The sequence below is a fragment of the Hyla sarda genome, chromosome 8 (assembly GCF_029499605.1).
Source record: "Hyla sarda isolate aHylSar1 chromosome 8, aHylSar1.hap1, whole genome shotgun sequence".
Classification (NCBI taxonomy): domain Eukaryota; kingdom Metazoa; phylum Chordata; class Amphibia; order Anura; family Hylidae; genus Hyla; species Hyla sarda.
In genome coordinates this window covers 215380345-215401209 of record NC_079196.1, presented here as the reverse complement: position 1 = coordinate 215401209, position 20865 = coordinate 215380345, and the positions used below count along the sequence as shown (strand labels likewise).

At 42.1% G+C, this 20865-nt stretch overlaps 1 protein-coding gene and 1 long non-coding RNA gene across 7 annotated transcripts in view; one reads left to right on the top strand and one right to left on the bottom strand.

Annotated features, from left to right (window-relative positions):
- Positions 1–20865, bottom strand: part of CACNA1H (calcium voltage-gated channel subunit alpha1 H) — a 531346-nt gene that overhangs the window by 73684 nt on the left and 436797 nt on the right. For all 5 annotated transcript variants that reach the window (XM_056533793.1, XM_056533794.1, XM_056533796.1 and 2 more), the window contains 10 exons: positions 15564–15719; positions 9653–9743; positions 9107–9315; positions 8436–8870; positions 7152–7252; positions 5672–5795; positions 5224–5292; positions 4953–5137; positions 2331–2457; positions 1224–1349 (listed from right to left, as the gene is read on the bottom strand). In XM_056533793.1, the coding sequence (XP_056389768.1) occupies positions 1224–1349; positions 2331–2457; positions 4953–5137; positions 5224–5292; positions 5672–5795; positions 7152–7252; positions 8436–8870; positions 9107–9315; positions 9653–9743; positions 15564–15719 (1623 nt within the window). The remainder of the gene's footprint in view (positions 1–1223; positions 1350–2330; positions 2458–4952; positions 5138–5223; positions 5293–5671; positions 5796–7151; positions 7253–8435; positions 8871–9106; positions 9316–9652; positions 9744–15563; positions 15720–20865) is intronic.
- The window catches only part of LOC130283975 (uncharacterized), a 157098-nt gene that overhangs the window by 111931 nt on the left and 24302 nt on the right, over positions 1–20865 (top strand). The gene's annotated exons all lie outside the window — the stretch shown is intronic.

Here is a 20865-nt window from a genome sequence, read left to right as displayed (position 1 = left end):
AAAAATTTCGGTATTCGGTATGAACCGGTATGCCGCCCAGCCCTAGTTGCTAGCAGAAATGTCTAACAGCAGCTTACTCTCCACTCTCCATTGAAATCTCACACATGCTGGGATGAGCTAAGTGTGTTTGGGGAATCAGGAGGAAAAGCTATTGAAGGTGTACGGCAGTGAAGTCCAAACTGTGGACTGTGATCCACAGTTTGGAGACCACTGGTGTTCGGGCATCTCTAGAGGAGTTGTCCACTCTGGTCATCAAAGTCGCTCTCTTAGGTAAAATGGACATGTTATGAGAATGTATTACATTGTTCTCCATTGACTTTAATGGGTGCTGTATATCCCAGGAGGATGACACCAGAAGCAATTACCAACTATTCATTGATTTGTGTTAAATAGTAGATTTGTGGGGATCCAACTGCAGGGACCCCCACCGATAGAACTGGTGGAAATCTAAATGAAGCTGCATGTGCCCTGAGACTCCAATGAAAGTCTACAGAGATAGCTGAGCATAGAACTGGGCCCCCCTCCTATCTAAAATCTATCTCCTTTCTAATAGATAGGAGATAATTGCTTCTAACCAGAATATGTCTTTGGTTAAACATGGTGGAAAATTGACGTCAAGAGTGAGGAACATTTTACGGACGCTGAAGTGAATGAAAAGTAAAGACAAATAATGACTTAAGAGATGACTGGTTAGAACAAAATATCAAGCTCAAGTAACTCAAGATAATGCTAAAAAATATTCACATTTCTATGTCAGTTCTTGCATTTTATTGTGCATATCAGAGCAGCAGAGCCATATGGACGTATAATTTTCGCGCCAATGCAGCCTGCTCATTGACTAGGAACCAATATCATTATGCTGCATGCTTCAGTGACGATCTAGGGTACTTTCCAATAGCAATCCAATCTTAGGAGATTGCAATTGGAAAGTACTAAGTGCTGAGGGATCTGCCTGACCGAAAAGGTCATTGACTGACTCATGTCCTCCACTGCGTCCAGATCCACTGACTCACTGGACCCAACTCCTTTGGAGTATGTTACAAACTTTGGAGTATGTTATTCCCATGGAAGAAATTATTTCAACCATACAGATTATGAGCATACTGGTAGGTCATTAAATCTTCGGGTGAGCCACACTCAATGAATATTGGTGTACCTCAGATGTTCATTTATAAGCCTTTTTGTGTTTCAACAATCTAAGAAAAAGAGAACAACTTACTCACCTGGCCAAGGTTATCGAAGTTGTATTTGCGTCTCACCCACTTATTGCGTGGCCCCACACATTCAGATCTGTTGGTGACGTTGCGGACATCTAGGCCCTCGCAGGAATAGAATTTGCCTTTGAAAAGCTGGAATCAAGATAATCAAAGGACTGATATCTTACTGGTACAACCATCACATGATAAGGCTTAAGTGGAATATGGGAAGTAAGGAACAAATTGATATGGCTTTGGCAGGCTTGGGTATGATTTTCGCGGACCTCTATGGTTTTGGTGGACTTTGGCATTGTTTTGGTGGATCTAAGGATGCTTTTGATTGACCTTGGCATGCAGTATGTGGCTCTAGATTTTGGTATGGTTTTCTTAAACATGATATGGTTTTGTTGGAAATAGACTGCAACTTTATATGGTTTCAGATGACCTTGGTATGGTTTAGTTGGATCTCAGCACAGTTTGGGTGGAATTTGGCATGCAATAGGTAGATCTAGCTATGGTTGAGTTTATTTAGTTGTTGGGTAAACTTTGGCAAGACTGGATCACAGTTGTAGTTGTCTGAGTGGCTAGAGCGGTTAGTTGGAACTTAGTATGATTTTGTAGATCTAGAAATGGTTTGCTTGGATCTTCACATGATTACTGAAAACTATGTTTGTTAGATCTTAGTTGCATATAGCTGGATCTCAGTGATACATGTTTTAGTTAGTTCTTGTGCTGATCTTGGTATTATATTGACAAAGAATTATGTAGCTTGGGTAAATCTTGGTAAGAACAAACTGATATAGCTTTGGCAGATCTCGGTGTGGTTAGCATGGATCTCTATGATTTTACTGATCCTTATAATTGTTTGGGTTAATCTAACTATAGTTTTGGTGAACCATGGGCAAATCTTGGTATTATTTGGGTGGATTTAAATTTGGTTTGAGTGGCTAATTAATGGGTCTAAGCACAGTAGGGATCAGAGGTGAATCTGGTTATTTTAGAAGGTTAGTCGATCAACTATTATATACATTGGCTTGTGGTTAGTAGATCTTCCTAGAGTAAATTCAAACATACAAGATGATTCATAAAGAAAAGTTCTTATTACAATGACAACGCCCTGCTTCAATTAAATACCTGGACTCCCAAAATCCCAAAAATGATGAAAAACGCGCAGCAGATAAGGACAATATTTCCAATGGGTCGAAGAGAGGAAATTAACGTTTCCACCACCAGTTTCAGCCCCGGTGCTCTGCTGATGACCCTGTAAAGACACAAAGAGGACAAGGTCAGAACCAAGATGACAAATGGAAATCCCATAACAGATGTCCACTTAATAAGATAACAAGGACGCAATGTAATAGAAACATATTTTTTTTAAAGCATTAATATACATTTGGCTTTCTTTGCTGTTGACTATTTCTGTATGGTCTCCTCCCATCAACCCATAGAGTCCTACATGTTATTTCCATCCACCAGCGAAGCGCGTATGTGTCTTGAACTGTCGGCCTCTGTGGACTTGAGGAATCTGTTTGTGAACAAACATTGTAACGAGTCCCTGAGTCTCGGTCTCTCTCCCAGGAGCTGGGAGGTCACCAAACAATTCCAGAGATTTTTCTTTTTGCCAACTTATTCTAGCTCACTGCTCACATCAGCTAATATAACAGGAGACAACTAAGGGAAAATACAAGTCCTAACCTGCTGAAACCAGAAGACGGAAAACAGCCCTTAACCCTGTCTTGTCTTTCCATGGAGATAAACAGACTCTTCCTGTAGTCATACAAGCTTTCCAGTTTGATCTAGGTCAGACATACATATAATACTGCAATTGGAAGTGAGGCCTTAAGCTACTGGTGTGGTCCATTAAAGGGGTTTTTCAGGACTGTAATATTAATAACCAATCATTGAAATAGGCATTACATATCTGAACAGCCACAGTCAGCTAAATGGTACTTAAACCCCTTCCTGACCAGACAAATTTCACATGCCCATGGACAACGCTGGACAACCAGGATGCTAATAGTCTATGGGCAGTCAGCTAGTGGTTAATGTCCTCTTTTTTGCCAGTGCCATCTATTTGTTAAAGGCTGTGCCTGTTACTGAAGCTCAATGCATCTTAATCCCATTCAAGTGGAAGGGACTGAGCAGCAATGCCATAACCAATGTACGATTCCATGGCTGATATCAATATGATATTAATACAACAGAATCCCTTTTAGTAGCATATGGAGCTATTGGAATACACTTTTTAAGAGTACCATTCACAAACTACAGTACATAGTTACAATCAATATTTCAAATATTAAAATTAACACATTTAAGCCCCACCCCAAGAATGCATGGGTGCACGCACTTTGGGTGGGGTGTATATTAACCCTACCCCCTGTAGTGACTCGCTTTTCCAGGATCAGGGCTATTGGCAAATATGGTAAATAAAGCTGCCATAGACTTTAGCCATGTTTTTCTACTTCTCGACAACTCCTTTATTTTGTTAAAGATCAGCTGTTAGGTCACATATCTGACAGCAGGAGGAGCACAAACACTGTCTGTTTCCAAGGGCAACCAGTAGAATTTTGAAAATAATATATACATATATGAAGTAGGAATAAGCTGAAATCAGTCCAAATACAGAAAAAGATGATACACCCAAGCCTATCCCCCCCATGGTGGTTAGTGCCATCTTGAGTGCTGAGGAGGTTATGCCAGTTATTCACAATCTGACCCTTTCAGGGCACTGATAGACATAACTGAGTTTTTCCTGGAAGAGTTAGCAGCATATACATTTTATAATGGTAGGTCTGACTCTGGAAGCCTGGAAAATACTGCCATTCCTGCTTACAAATTACATTAATGGAATACCGAGAGTTTCTCGCTGGCAAGCATAGTCTGCCCTTGACAATAAAATTATATTCATTTATGTCAAAACACAACGTCGGGCTGAAGGATCCTATTAGGGAAGAAGAAGCCGTGCCAAGAAAGTGAGAAGACTACGCAACATCTCATTTGGGCGTGGAGGGGCTTGGATGAAGAAAAGCAGTGGCTTGTCTCTGGGCAGCTCAATGTTAGTCAGTGGTACAGAGACCTAACCTGTTCACTCGTTCTCATGCTACCTCTCAAGGACCAAAAGTAATAGAATCTAAATTATGTTCATAATGATATCTGGGAAATGAAGCCACATTTTGACCCCCAAAATTTGCAAGAGTAAAGGTTTGAACCAGGGAAATAAAACTCTATTCGGGATGTAATTCTCTTGTCCTGTGGACATATAAAATATTGAGTAGATGAAGCCTCTTAAGGTGGTCCATAGCTACTTGTCTTAATTCTCCTACACATGCTTGCTCAGCCTGGCCAGCATTCCAATATTGTCATTTGGGATAGGAGAGAAAACCACTCCTCTGGGTGTGGCTTATTCCTAGGTAAAACAAAAGGATCAGGCATTGAAACTCTTCCCCAATATCATCAGGTGTAAGTCAGGAGGCCCCTGTAAAAATTCAAGTTTCCAATCTTACCAAAATCAGCAGGTTGGGACAACATTTCTCATATGTATTAGGCAAATATAAAGGTTAGTGACCAAAGAAATGTTGGTTTCCCCATTCAAATTGACCCCCTATAACAGTCAAATGTAGAAAAAATGGCCACACATCCATTATGTACTTCGACTGGAGAATAATGTAGATAAGCCGGTTGCCCCTTGTGCCTTCCCTATAACCCAGCCTCAAGGAGATAACAATTTACACTTGTTAGTTTGTGAACCTGTACCTTAATGGGCGTAGGGTCCGGAGAAGCCTCAACACCCTAAGGATCCCCAAGATCTTGGCACCTCCAGCCGATGCTAAGGACACAATGATATCAATGATAGAGACAAACACCAGGACTCCATCCAGTACGTTCCAGCTACTCTGAAGATAGGCATGCTCTCCTGAGAAGAAGCCCAGGGCGACCAGCTGAGAAGGAAAATAGGTCATCAGAAGACAAAGAGACACAAGAATCTACTGTTATATAGATGGCCGAAGTAAAGGTCCTCCATTACCTTAATGGTCATCTCCACAACAAAGATCGCCGTAAAGATGTGATTGGAAACACTCAGAAATATCCGCTCCTTTGTAAATAAAACAATGTATAAAAGAAGATGATGAGGTGAGAATTACTGCACGCTATACCATCTAATTCTGTTCAATAGAGCAGAAGATCATCTAACATTTCATTATTCCACCTAGGATGAGAAGGAGCATAATGAAACCAATTTTCTGATCTTCTCCTCTCAATTTCCAGTGATTCCTCTCATTATCATTACTCATCAGATACAGCTGATATCTCTGAGCCACATTTATAATTTCTCAACAATTTTATCCTACAGTACAAAGTGGGAGCTAAATACCTGACTACAAAGTATAGGGAGCTACTTAGGTATCTGACCTATTCTCATGTCAAGACCACGTGCCACTGGGACACCTGGGACTATAATTTAGTCTTCTTACCATACTGTTTGGGTTTATGTCCGGTCTCTCTAAGGCAATGGTGATGCAGTTCAAGAAGATGAAGACGAGCACCACGTGGTCAAACATCTTATGGGCAATAACCTTTTGGCACATCATTCGGAACCTGACCGAAGAGACAATACAAGAACATAAGCTGTGTTCCATGGTAGTGAAGGAGATAGATGGACATGATGGCAATGGGCAGTGTTATGTCTTATACTGGTGGTTGGTGGTAATATTTGCACATTATGGAAGTGTTACAGAACAATAAAACACTTGTACATGGTGCATGAGCAACATACAGATGTTAATGAAGAAATATTAAATATGCAAGGACATATGCAAGGACATAATCAGCACTGTACATTACTATATATTACTATACTATATGACCATACATCATATGGTGGGGTTCCAACAGAAGGTAACACACAGACCATCTTCCACATTAAGGGCAGCCCTTTGATCATCATATTTATAATAATGGTTGTGGTAATAGTTGGCATTGTGATGGACATAGTTGGTAAAAGTGACAGCTGGTGTCATAAAGTAGAGATGAGATAACAGACATTGTACTCAACAACTGAGATAAGCTTGGCTTTTTGGGTTGTTTTTACTAAAGGGGGTTTCAGGGACTTTAACACTGATGGCCTATTCTCTGGATCAACCATTGATGTATAATCGATGGGGTGCTAACACGTGTTGATCGGCAGAGCCACGGCTCGACAAGCACAAGGTGAAGGCCCCGTTGATTGTTTAGTGGTCAGGCCGAGGTATTGCCGCTTCAGCTTCCCTTGACATTCAAGTTCTAGAAAAACCCTTTAAAGGGGTTCTCCAGTGCTTAGACATCTTATCCCCTATCCAAAGGATAGGGGATAAGATGCCTGATCGCGGGAGTCCCGCCGCTTGGGACCCCGGTGATCTTGCACGCGGCACCCCGTTTATAATCAGTCCACGGAGCGTGTTCGCTCCGGGTCTGATTACCGGTGACCACAGGTCCGACGGCGTGTGACGTCACGCCTCCGCCACCGTGTGACGTCACGCTCCGCCCCTCAATGCAAGCCTATGGGAGGGGGCGTGATAGCTGTCACGCCCCCTCCCACAGGCTTGCATTGAGGGGCGGAGCGTGAACGTCACACAGGAGCAGAGGCGTGATGTCACCAGGCGTGTAATCAGACCCGGAGCGAACACGCTCCAGGGAATGATTATAAACGAGGTGCCGCGTGCAAGATCACGGGGGTCCCCAGCGGCGGCACTCCCATGATCAGGCATCTTATCCCCTATCCTTTGGATAGGGTATAAGATGTCTAAGCACCGGAGTACCCCTTTAAGATGTAGATAACAAACAATATACATGTATACAAAGAGATGGATGCTGTAGATATACAGTATAGGGTTGACCATAATGATGTGAGATGTCATGGATATAGGATTAGGTTGTGTACAGAAGATAAGTTGTGGACTCTTTTGCTGCTCTTACTGATTTTGAGGAGCAAATATGTAAAGTGACCAGTCTTCATGGGTTTTGCACCACTTGGGCTTGTAAGGCTCTAGCATCTTGCGGAGACGGAAACAGTAACTCTGCAACCAGAGAAGACAAGAGGCATTTAGTCCAATAGGTAACACTCAATATCATCACACATGAAATATAAAATATTTTAACACAAGAGCTGCCCAGAGGGTGCAGAAGTAGCAAAAGAAGATATGAGAATCATAGCACCCTGTTACAGATTATTCATTGGGACCTAGCAGCTACAAGCTTCACCTCTGGTGCTGGCTATCTATGGGGCCTTTTACATGGGGCAGATAATAACAAATATTCATAGGACCGTTCATTCTCAGTTAGGGCCCCATATAAAAGCATGCAGACAATAAAGTGAATTCAGTCATGAATGATCAAGTGATCGCTCAAATTCACTCCCAACAATACGGGCTAAAGGTCCCTATACACATTAGACATGTGTTAGCCAAACCTGCCAATTTTGGCAGAACTGGTCAATTATCTGATGTGTATGGGGGACTTCCGACTCTCTCCCAGGGCACAGAATCATCAGGAACGTTCGATTTCAACTCCCCTATCCCTTGTTCTCAAGGAGATAAGCTACCACCAGAGGAGTCTGGCAGCAGCCTATTGCTCCCCTCTCCATTGTGAGGCAAACATTCATATGTAAGGGGGGCATTAGGTGAGATAGGGAGAGATTTGGCCGGTAGCTATCTTATGTGTGTGGCCAGCTTAAATTTTACTTTCACTGAGCACCGATTGGCGCTTTTATCGGGTAATGATCTGCCTGTGTTAAAGAAGCCTAAGTCATAACTCTTAACATTGTCAGCCAGATGGCATCCTGCGAGCAAATGACGAGAAAAAACGTTTAATCTTCAAGACAGAGCATAAGATGCTATCAAAGGGAAGGGTACACGGAGAAGGAATTAGAAGTCTCAGTTCTGGTTATTATAACATTGTGCTTAATTAGCAGAATGTGATGTAACCGAGGAATAAAACTTAATTGCGCCGTATTTCCTGTAAGGGAGAATTCAATGAGTATTAATTAGTTGCCGGGTAACTGCAGCGGTAAGCACACTATGGGAGGATTAAACAATGAATGGATATTACTCCACATATTCCTCTTCCCCGACAAACCATTAACGGAGAAGTAATTAACAATGCTGAGCTAAGATTTGGCTACGTTTCCCTGAATTAGAGGATCTCATGTCATCGGCGGAGTACAGGCGACCATAAGACATGCTGCCCCCACCCTGGACTCACATCTTCGAGATCATCCTCATAGTCCACAGGGTCTTCCTTGTGCTTTTCCACTCTCACAAACAGTTCACTGGGCACGTGCACCATTTTTCCATTGCAGTCTTGGTAGTCTGCAGGCACCATGGCCAAAGGGCTGACGCTGAGTGAGTGTCGTAAAGTGGGAACCTGTAGGAGCTCTGGAATGTCAAAAGAACCCCGAGTGTCCAGAGATCCTGCCCGGCGATGGAGGGATATCCTGCCTACTGAGCTGGACTTGCAGTCATCAGAATCCTCATCAGTGCTGCCCTTGCCCTCCCCGGAGAGTAGAGACTCTCTTTCCCCAGTTTGGCTTCTCTTCTTAATGCTTGGTGCCCGACCTAGGCTGTTCCAGCTGGAGCGGCGACTCCCCCAGTTACTGTAGGTGCCCCAAGGTGGACATGGGGAGCTTCGAACACTGGCCTGGAGGGAAAGTAAGAGAGAATAACATTGTATAGAAGTCAGTTCTGCAAATCTGTCATTCAGCTTGCTACAATCTACTCAACACCACTAAGGAAACAATTCCATTACTTATCGCTACCCTGGCCATAACATTTTTAAATATGTTCCCAATTGGTAAACGCAGGACTACTTATGATAACTGTATGGCGATAAATACTATACTGGGTAAGAATTCTTTACTAAGAAGGGAGACCTACCAGAGACTTCTGATCACAGACCGATGGATCCATCGACACATTGCTTCCCCTTCTCGAATCCACAAATGTGTGTACGGAGTCCATGCATGGAGAGCTCTTTGGGGTGGGCATGGGGGTGGCAGCTGTGCGCATGATGAGGGGAGGAGGCATTGCACAGCGGGGATCCAGATGTCCATTAGGGGTGACTGCAAGTGAATACATCTTCAACTCTGTAGAAAAGAGAACACAGGGGTGAAGAAGGGTTAAATGTGACCCTCTGGTTCTCATGTGTCATTATGTTGGTGAGGATGCTAAAGATAATAATCCTGGATACCGAAAAGCGAAATGCTGAAAGGGTGGCCTTCTTCTTTTCGAGCAGTGGTTTACAAAGCTATAGATCTCCAGCTGTTGCATGCTGGGAGTTGTAACTTTGCAGCAGCTGGAGAGTCACAGGTTGGAGACCACCGCTTTAGATGTAACGGGTTGATTAGGTCACCCCCCCTAATCCTCTCTTTTGCTGCTGTATCCCAACCCATTGCCTTGGGCCTACTATATTAATACCCTCACCTGTAGCTCGCAGATCCTTCAGCTTTTCCAAATCTTCATCTAAGTTGGTGGAGACTTTGTCCTCATCGGTTTCTGACCTTGTGGCATCCCCCTGGCGTAGAGATATAAGGATGAGTGATGGGATCATATAATAGATGGACTCGCTTGACATATGACAAGCACAACACAGATCTCACTTCTGCTGCGTCGGCAACTTCTGCAGTTTTTATCTCAGTCTGATGGATGAAATGTCTCAAATCTGTTTTACACAGTCCTGCCGATTCAGGGATTAACCGAGCAGAGTGCCCGCGATAAACCTGATCTGTACTTATAAACCTGCCAGGGGACTCGACGGGATGTATGTTTAATAAGCTCATATAAAGGTGTTGGGGGCATATAGTTTTGACCTTCTGCAACTTATAATGTATTCATTTTTATATTAAACTTTATGATATTTTGTGCAAATATCTGCTTTGATTGCACTTAGACACCATTAGAATAGTTGGTATTTATTAAGATAGAATTATATACCTATATGCCCTTAAGTAATGTTGTTACAGATAGTAGTGTCTACTTGTTTCTCTCTGTACATTTTAGGCTCAGATAGTTTTGCCTCACTGTCTCTCTTTGTAAATAAGAGACCATAACCATTACCTCTTCCCTAACTATCTGTAGATAAATACAGTACATTTTCCTTACACTCCCTCTAAATGATGTAGGAACTGATAGTACTGCTGCCTCTCTCTTTGTAAATGATGTAGGCACAGATAGTACTGCTGCCTCTCTCTTTGTAAATGATGTAGGCAGAGATAGTACTGCTGCCTCTCTCTTTGTAAATGATGTAGGCAGAGATAGTACTGCTGCCTCTCTCTTTATACATGATGTAGGAACAGATAGTACTGCTGCCTCTCTCTTTGTAAATGATGTAGGCACAAATAGTACTGCTGCCTCTCTCTTTTTGTAAATGATGTACGCACAGATAGTACTGCTGCCTCTCTCTTTGTAAATTATGTAGGCACAGATAGTACTGCTGCCTCTCTCTTTATAAATGATGTAGGCACAGACAGTACTGCTGCCTCTTTCTTTGTAAATGATGTAGGTGCAGATAGTACTGCTGCTTCTCTCTTTATAAATGATGTAGGCACAGATAGTACTGCTGCCTCTCTTTGTAAATGATGTAGGCACAGATAGTACTGCTGCCTCTCTCTTTGTAAATGATGTAGGCATCAGGCACCATTAATACTCCCTCAGTCTGCCCCTATAATTAAAGTAGACACAGACAGTACTGCATCTGTGTCCCTTCCTGTAAACAATATAGACGCAGACAATAAAGATGTACATACAGACGCTAAGGCCTCGCTGACTCTCCCTGTAAATAATGTAGACACAGATAGTACCTCCTCCCTGACTCTTCCTGTAAATGATGTAGACACAGATAGTACTGCCTTTACCTGTAATTGATGTAGACACAGATAGTACTACCTCCCTGTCTCACCCTCTAAATGAAGTAGGTACAGCTTGTACTGCCTTATAGTCTCTACCGTAATTGATGTAGGCACAGACAGCTCTCTTTCTCTCTCTCTCTCTGTAATTGATGTAGGCACAGATAGTACTCCTCCCTGGCAATAATGTAGACACAGCTAGTACTGCCTCCTTTTATCTCCCAGTAAATGATTTAGGCACAGATAGTACTACCTCCTTGTCCCATTCACATAGCACAAATCTATGAATGGAAAGGCCAGCACAAAACATAGTGCCAAAAATGTATTAACAAAAGAAAACCCAAAATCCCAAACCCTTTTTTTATTGTTCCGTTACTCATCTCCTAATGTAATTTTCCAATGAACTCGGCTAAGTAATACATCACATACTCCGGTCCATTACTTTATTACATCCATACAATGACTTTATCTTTTTTCGGACATTTACGCTAATTTGATGCTTGCAATGCCCGGCTGCTGAGGGGGGGCTATGGGCGATTTATCATATTAATGTCCCTTCCTTCTGCGATCTTGTAAAAACTTCACAAAATTGATGACTACTTTGATGACCAAATGATTTTCTTTTTTTTTTTTAAATTAGATGAAGACTTGGGTGATGTTAACGTGGTGATAAAGACGATCTAACACTACCCCCGCCCAAATCCTTTCCTAAGCTCCAAGGTTATTACGAGACTTAGATCATCACTTGGCAAATTTCTCCTGGTTAGCAAAAAAAATGGGAATAGTCAGCATTGTAGGAGGGAGTCTGGGGGGAGAGGGGCTTCATTTCCTGGAAATCTTGTAATTTTTATTATCCATTTGAGGCTCCATTTCAGACCCATAACTCAGCGAGCAGTCAGACTGTGCCAGCCGCTCTTATCATGTGCATGTAGATTACGGTATTACAGTGACATGGATATATCATGCCCACTTAATGCTCTTGACTTTATCTTCAAAGTCATAAACTAGAGCCTTCTCATTCTCGACATCTCTTCCTACCGGGCACAATCTACAACTTTCCTTGTCTACTTATCTTGTATTATTATAGTGCCATGGTCCCACACTGTGGCCCTCCGGATGTTGCAAAACTTCAATTCCCAGCATGCCCGGACAGCCAACGGCTGTCCGCGCATGCTGGGAGTTGAAGATTTGCAACATCCGGAGGGCCACAGTTTGAGATCACTGTAGGATCACAAGTAGCGCATCCGCAGCCTATTTGACATTGCGGATGTGCTACCGACCGCCCCTAGAGTGTGCCTCCTGCTGTGCCCCGTGTATGCTGCTTTGTCTGCTCGTAGCAGCAATCCACAGCATTCTCACAGGCATCGCGGCCGCTCCCGGTCTTGCTCAGGGAAGCAGGGGAAGTAACCGCCATGTCTGTGAGTACACTGTGCATGCGTGCAGCGACGTGTGTCTGCTCGTAGCGGTGGATTGCTGCTACGAGCAGACAAAGTAGCACACACAGGGCACTGCAGGAGGCTCACTTGTCAAATACTCTGCGGATGCGCGATGTGTGACCCTACCCATATATTGGAACCGGAAGTACAATGTCTATGTCAGCAACAGCTGTCCGTAGTACCTTACATATGAGGCAGTATTATAATAGTTACATTCTGTCCATAGGGCGCAGTATTATAGTAGTTATCGTCCGGGTGGAGTCTGGATGTTTTTATGTGTTTTAGGTAAAAAAGATGTAGTTTTTCTGCATCTCAGTTTTTTTATGAACCCATTTTCGTTATACTTTCTCAGAAAGGTTTTTCTTTTATTGGAAATGTTTTGAGTAGGATCTGAGGGCAATGGAGTATATGTGGTAGTGTCCAATAACTGCCTGTTGGCTTCTTGAATGTAATACTCTTTTTTCATGATGACCACATTTTGGCCTTTGTCTGCCTTTTTAATGACCCAGTCGTTTCATGTAAATTTTTAAACGCTTGCTCTTCCTCTTTTGATAGGTTTGGGTTAGATTTAGGATAAATGAGAACTTTCATTTGTTTCATCACTTGTTAGGAAAAAATACAGAGGCTGCTGCCGTGCTGTATAGGAGGGTTAAAGGGGTATTCCAGGCAAAAACTTTTTATATATATCAACTGGCTCCAGAAAGTTAAACAGATTTGTAAATTACTTCTATTAAAAAATCTTAATCCTTTCAGTACTTATGAGCTTCTGAAGTTAAGGTTGTTATTTTCTGTCTAAGTGCTCTCTGATGACACCTGTCTCGGGAACTGTCCAGTTTAGAAGAGGTTTGCTATGGGGATTTGCTTCTAAACTAGCCGTTTCCCGAGACAGGTGTCATCAGAGAGGACTTAGACAGAAAAGAACAACCTTAACTTCAGAAGCTCATAAGTACTGAAAGGATTGAGATTTTTTAATAGAAGTAATTTACAAATCTGTTTAACTTTCTGGAGCCAGTTGATATATATAAAAAAGTTTTTGCCTGGAATACCCCTTTAAATGTGGATTTAACTCCTCCACTGAAAAATGATTAGTTTTTTCGTGATTTTTGCTAAATTCTTCATTTTTGTCCATGAGGCTCATTAATAAGGCTACTCCCTCCCAGTCCATGTCAGGGGGGTCTCTTGTGCAAAAAAAACCAGATTTACTATCTTAGTTTGGTTTAAACATTTCTTTTTGGTGGATAAGATTTCCACAGATTCGTTCTCCTTCTTTTTAAAGAAACGATAGAGGTAAATTTTTCTTATATTTTTATACAGATCTATTTAGAAACTTATGGGGTCGAATTCTGTTGGGACACAAAAATTTAAGCCTTCACTAAGAACTTGCATAGTCGCTGAATCAAGTGGTTCATTGGTTGAGTTGATTACTGTATATTCTTCTGGTTGGGGTACCACTTCGCCTGTTTTTGTTTCCTGCTGTTTTTGATGGAAGCTTGTTCCTTCCTTCCTTTCCTTTGCTCATGTGTTTAATTATATCTAATTTGCACTCGTTACGTCAGCAACTCTGGATGTTTGAAAACCTAATTTTTCTGTCGTTGCACCTTAGCTAGACACAGCGCCCGAGGGCGTGAAACTAGTTGCTTCTCTTGCCTCCTCCACCTGTCTTTGGCATCTAGATGGCCATGTAATGAAAGATACCTGCACTGGTGAGTGCGTTTTTTTTCTATCTTCTACGGATTCAAAGTTTTCTACATGGTACCTCCCCCCCTAGTTATTTGCATCAGAACTCTCTGTCTCCCCGTAGCCCGAGTACATTCAGTTGTTCCAGTTTGCTGGGATTCCTCCACACAGTGCCACTCTTTCTTCCTAATTCTTTTTTTTATAGTAGATATATTCTTGTATATTGGAGCAGTATTATAGTAGTTATATTCTCGTATATAGGATCAGTATTATAGTAGTTATATTCTTGTATATAGGAGCAGTATTATAGTAGTTATATTCTTGTATATAGGAGATAGTATTATAGTAGTTATATTCTTGTATATAGGAGCAGTATTATAGTAGTTATATTCTTGTATATAGGGGGCAGTATTATAGTAGTTATATTCTTGTATATAGGAGCAGTATTATAGTAGTTATATTCTTGTATATAGGAGGCAGTATTATAGTACTTATATTCTTGTATATAGGAGGCAGTATTATAGTAGTTATATTCTTGTATATAGGAGCAGTATTATAGTAGTTATATTCTTGTATATAGGGAGCAGTATAATAGTAGTTATATTCTTGTATATAGGGGCAGTATTATAGTAGTTATATTCTTGTATATAGGAGCAGTATTATAGTAGTTATATTCTTGTATATAGGAGCAGTATTATAGTAGTTATGTTCTTGTATATAGGAGCAGTATTATAGTAGTTATATTCTTGTATATAGGGGGCAGTATTATAGTAGTTATATTCTTATATATAGGAGCAGTATTATAATAGTTAGATTCTTGTACATAGGAGCAGTATTTTAGTAGTTATATTCTTGTATATAGGAGCAGTATTATAGCAGTTATATTCTTGTATATAGGAGGCAGTATTATAGTAGTTATATTCTTGTAAATAGGAGGCAGTATTATAGTAGTTATATTCTTGTATATAGGAGCAGTATTATAGTAGTTATATTCTTGTACATATGAGCAGTATTATAGTAGTTATATTCTTGTACATAGGAGGCAGTATTATAGTAGTTATATTCTTGTACATATGAGCAGTATTATAGTAGTTATATTCTTGTACATAGGAGGCAGTATTATAGTAGTTATATTCTTGTACATATGAGCAGTATTTTAGTAGTTATATTTTTGTACATAAGAGGAAGTACATTATCATCATGTGGACTTCTGCAAGGGGGGTAGAGGAGGTCATATTGTAAAAGTCATCCCATATAGCTGTATAGTAAAAAGTCAAACATGAACAACTGCATGGCTTCAGTCCCCAAATCTGCAGTCCCAATAAACTAACAGCTATGCCTAAAAGTGTAGAAAAAAAAGTTAACCAGTAAGGTTACCTCTGCCTGAAAGCCTTCCACCAGAATGGCCACCAAGAGATTAAACAGGACATAATTTCCAAATGTCATCAGAGCCACAAAGTAAAGAGCTGCCCAGGAGGAAGTGGAGGCCATTCCATTATACAGGACCACGTTCCAGTCTTCCTGGGTTAGAATCTAAGAGATAAAGAAAACAGAGAAAGCAACATAATGTAGAAGTCATTGAATCATCACCGGCTCAACTACAGGAAATGACGATATAACGCAGAACATGAATAAATATTCTTAGAGAGATATTTCTGTTCAGTGTTATAGTAGTTATATTCTTGTATATAGGAGGCAGTATTATAGTAGCTATATTCTTGTATATAGGAGGCAGTATTATAGTAGTTATATTCTTGTATTTAGGAGCAGTATTATAGTAGTTATATTCTTGTATATAGGAGGCAGTATTATAGTAGTTATATTCTTGTATATAGGAGGCAGTATTATAGTAGTTATATTCTTGTACATAGTGGCAGTATTATAGTAGTTATATTCTTGTATATAGGAGCAGTATTATAGTAGTTATATTCTTGTATATAGGAGCAGTATTATAGTAGTTATATTCTTGTATATAGGAGGCAGTATTATAGTAGTTGTATTCTTGTATATAGCAGCAGTATTTTAGTAGTTTTTCTTGTACATAGGAGGCAGTATTATAGTAGTTATATTCTTGTACATAGTGGCAGTATTATAGTAGTTATATTCTTGTATATAGGAGCAGTATTATAGTAGTTATATTCTTGTATATAGGAGGCAGTATTATAGTAGTTATATTCTTGTATATAGGAGCAGTATTATAGTAGTTATATTCTTGTATATAGGAGCAGTATTATAATAGTTATATTCTTGTATATAGGGGCAGTATTATAATAGTTATATTCTTGTATATAGGAGGCAGTATTATAGTAGTTATATTCTTGTATATAGGAGGCAGTATTATAGTAGTTATATTCTTGTACATAGTGGCAGTATTATAGTAGTTATATTCTTGTATATAGGAGCAGTATTATAGTAGTTATATTCTTGTATATAGGAGGCAGTATTATAGTAGTTATATTCTTGTATATAGGAGCAGTATTATAGTAGTTATATTCTTGTATATAGGAGGCAGTATTATAGTAGTTGTATTCTTGTATATAGCAGCAGTATTTTAGTAGTTTTTCTTGTACATAGGAGGAAGCATTATAGTAGTTATATTCTTGTACATAGGGCAGTATTATAGTATTTGTATTCTTGTACATAGGAGCAGTATTATAGTAGTGATATTCTTGTATATAGGGAGCAGTATTATAGTAATCCTATTCTTGTATATAGGAGGCAGTATTATAGTAGTTATATTCTTGTATATAGGAGCAGTATTATAGTAATCATATTCTTGGACATAGGAGCAGTATTATAGTAGTTATATTCTTGTATATAGGGTGCAGTATTATAGTAGTTATATTCTTGTATATAGGAGCAGTATTATAGTAGTTATATTCTTGTATATAGGAGCAGTATTATAGTAGTTATTGTTACGCCGAGCGCCCCGGGTCCCCGTTCCTCCCCGGAGCGCTCGCCTCATCCTCGTTGCTGCAGCGCCCCGGTCAGATCTCCTGACCGGGTGCACTGCGGTACCGCCTCCAGCCGGGATGCGATTCGCGATGCGGGTGGCGCCCGCTCGCGATGCGCACCCCGGTCCCCGTACCTGACTCGCTCTCCGTCGGTCCTGTCCCGGCGCGCGCGGCCCCGCTCCCTAGGGCGCGCGCGCGCCGGGTCTCTGCGATTTAAAGGGCCAGTGCACCTATGATGGTGCCTGGTCCAATCTTCCTAATTACCTTGATTAGTTTCCACCTGTGCACTCCCTACTTATACCTCACTTCCCCTGCACTCCCTTGCCGGATCTTGATGCCCTTGTGCCTAGTGAAAGCGTTCCCTTGTTTGTTCCTAGCCCGTGTTCCTGACCTCCTGCCGTTGCCCCTGACTACGATCCTTGCTGCCTGCCCCGACCTTCTGCTACGTCCGACCTTGCTTCTGCCTACTCCCTTGTACCGCGCCTATCTTCAGCAGTCAGAGAGGTTGAGCCGTTGCTAGTGGATACGACCTGGTCACTACCGCCGCAGCAAGACCATCCCGCTTTGCGGCGGGCTCTGGTGAAAACCAGTGGTGACTTAGAACCGGTCCACTAGCACGGTCTCGCCAATCCCTCTCTGGCACAGAGGATCCACCTCCTACCAGCCGGGATCGTGACAGTAGATCCGGCCATGGATCCCGCTGAAGTTCCTCTGCCAGTTGTCGCCGACCTCACCACGGTGATTGCCCAGCAAGCCCAACAGATTGCCCAGCAAGCCCAACGGATTGCCCAGCGAAATCACCAGCTGGCATACTTGACCACCGTGACACTGCAACTTCAGTCACAGATACAGCAGCTGCTGCCACAGACACAGCAGCTACAACAACCATCTCCTCCGCCGGCTCCTGCAACTCCTCCGCAGCAACCGGCCGCTCCTAACCCCTGCTTGTCCCTGCCGGACAAATTTGATGAGGACTCTGGACTCTGCCGTGGTCTCCTTTCTGGAAAGGCCTTGTCTGGGGCCACACCACTCTGGGACCGCAATGATCCTGCCACAGCCACAGTCCAGTCCTTCTTCGCTGAGGCCCGTGGTGTCTTCGAGGAGCCTGCCCGAGCTTCTTCTGCCGAGACTGCCCTGCTGAACCTGGCCCAGGGTGTTTCTTCCGTTGGCGAATACGCCATTCAGTTCCGTGCTCTTGCTTCCGAGTTGTCCTGGAATAGTGAGGCTCTCTGCGCGACCTTTAAAAAAGGCCTATCCAGCAACATTAAAGATGTTCTGGCCGCACGAGAAACTCCTGCTAACCTACATGAACTCATTCATCTTGCCACTCGCATTGACATGCGTTTTTCCGGATGGCGTCTGGAGCTCCACCTGGATATGGACTTTGTTCGCACAAGGCGTTTTTTCTCCCCGGCTCCTCTCTCCTCTGGTCCTCTGCAAACCGTTCCTGTGCCTCCCGCCGTGGAGGCTATGCAAGTTGACCGGTCTCGCTTGACACCTCAAGAGAGGTCACGACGCCGCATGGAGAATCTTTGCCTGTACTATGCCGGTACCGAACACTTCCTGAAGGATTGTCCTATCCGTCCTCCCCGCCTGGAAAGACGTACGCTGACTCCGCACAAAGGTGACACAGTTCTTGATGTCAACTCTGCTTCTCCACGCCTTACTGTGCCTGTGCGGATATCTGCCTCTGCCTTCTCCTTCTCTACTATGGCCTTCTTGGATTCCGGATCTGCAGGAAATTTTTTTTTTGGCCTCTCTTATCAACAGGTTCAACGTCCCTGTGACCAGTCTCGCCAGACCCCTCTACAGCAATTGTGTTAACAATGAAAGTTTGGACTGTGCCGTGCGTTACCGCACGGAACCCCTCCTAATGTGCATCGGACCTCTTCACGAAAGAGTTGAGTTTTTGTTCCTCAGGTTCTTTGGACCCAAGAAGAGGGGGAGACCCAAGGGGGGGGGTACTGTTACGCCGAGCGCCCCGGGTCCCCGTTCCTCCCCGGAGCGCTCGCCTCATCCTCGTTGCTGCAGCGCCCCGGTCAGATCTCCTGACCGGGTGCACTGCGGTACCGCCTCCAGCCGGGATGCGATTCGCGATGCGGGTGGCGCCCGCTCGCGATGCGCACCCCGGTCCCCGTACCTGACTCGCTCTCCGTCGGTCCTGTCCCGGCGCGCGCGGCCCCGCTCCCTAGGGCGCGCGCGCGCCGGGTCTCTGCGATTTAAAGGGCCAGTGCACCTATGATGGTGCCTGGTCCAATCTTCCTAATTACCTTGATTAGTTTCCACCTGTGCACTCCCTACTTATACCTCACTTCCCCTGCACTCCCTTGCCGGATCTTGATGCCCTTGTGCCTAGTGAAAGCGTTCCCTTGTTTGTTCCTAGCCCGTGTTCCTGACCTCCTGCCGTTGCCCCTGACTACGATCCTTGCTGCCTGCCCCGACCTTCTGCTACGTCCGACCTTGCTTCTGCCTACTCCCTTGTACCGCGCCTATCTTCAGCAGTCAGAGAGGTTGAGCCGTTGCTAGTGGATACGACCTGGTCACTACCGCCGCAGCAAGACCATCCCGCTTTGCGGCGGGCTCTGGTGAAAACCAGTGGTGACTTAGAACCGGTCCACTAGCACGGTCTCGCCAATCCCTCTCTGGCACAGAGGATCCACCTCCTACCAGCCGGGATCGTGACAGTTATATTCTTGTATATAGGAGGCAGTATTATAGTAGTTATATTCTTGTATATAAGTGCAGTATTATAGTAGTTATAGTCTTGTATATAGGAGCAGTATTATAGTAGTTATATTCTTGTATATAGGAGCAGTGTTATAGTAGTTATATTCTTGTATATAGGAGCAGTATTATAGTAGTTATATTCTTGTATATAGGAGCAGTATAATAGTAATCATATTCTTGTATATAGGGGCAGTATTATAGTAGTTATATTCTTGTTCATAAGAGCAGTATTATAGTAGTTATATTCTTGTATATAGGAGCAGTATTATAGTAGTTATATTCTTGTATATAGGAGCAGTATTATAGTAGTTATATTCTTGTATATAGGAGCAGTATTATAGTAGTTATATTCTTGTATATAGGAGCAGTATTATAGCAGTTATATTCTTGTACATAGAAGCAGTATTATAGTAGTTATATTCTTGTATATAGGATGCAGTACTTTAGTAGTTATATTCCTGTCTATAGGGAGCAGTATTATAGTAGTTATATTATTGTATATAGGAGCAGTATTATAGTAGTTATATTCTTGTATATAGGAGGCAGTATTATAGTAGTTATATTCTTGTATATAGGAGGCAGTATTATAGTAGTTATATTCTTGTATATAGGAGCAGTATTATAGTAGTTATATTCTTGTATATATAGGAGCAGTATTATAGTAGTTATATTCTTGTATATAGGAGCAGTATTATAGTAGTTAATTTCTTGTATATAGGAGCAGTATTATAGTAGTTATATTCTTGTATATAGGAGCAGTATTATAGTAGTTATATTCTTGTATATAGGAGCAGTATAATAGTAATCATATTCTTGTATATAGGGGCAGTATTATAGTAGTTATATTCTTGTTCATAAGAGCAGTATTATAGTAGTTATATTCTTGTATATAGGAGCAGTATTATAGTAGTTATATTCTTGTATATAGGAGCAGTATTATAGTAGTTATATTCTTGTATATAGGAGCAGTATTATAGTAGTTATATTCTTGTATATAG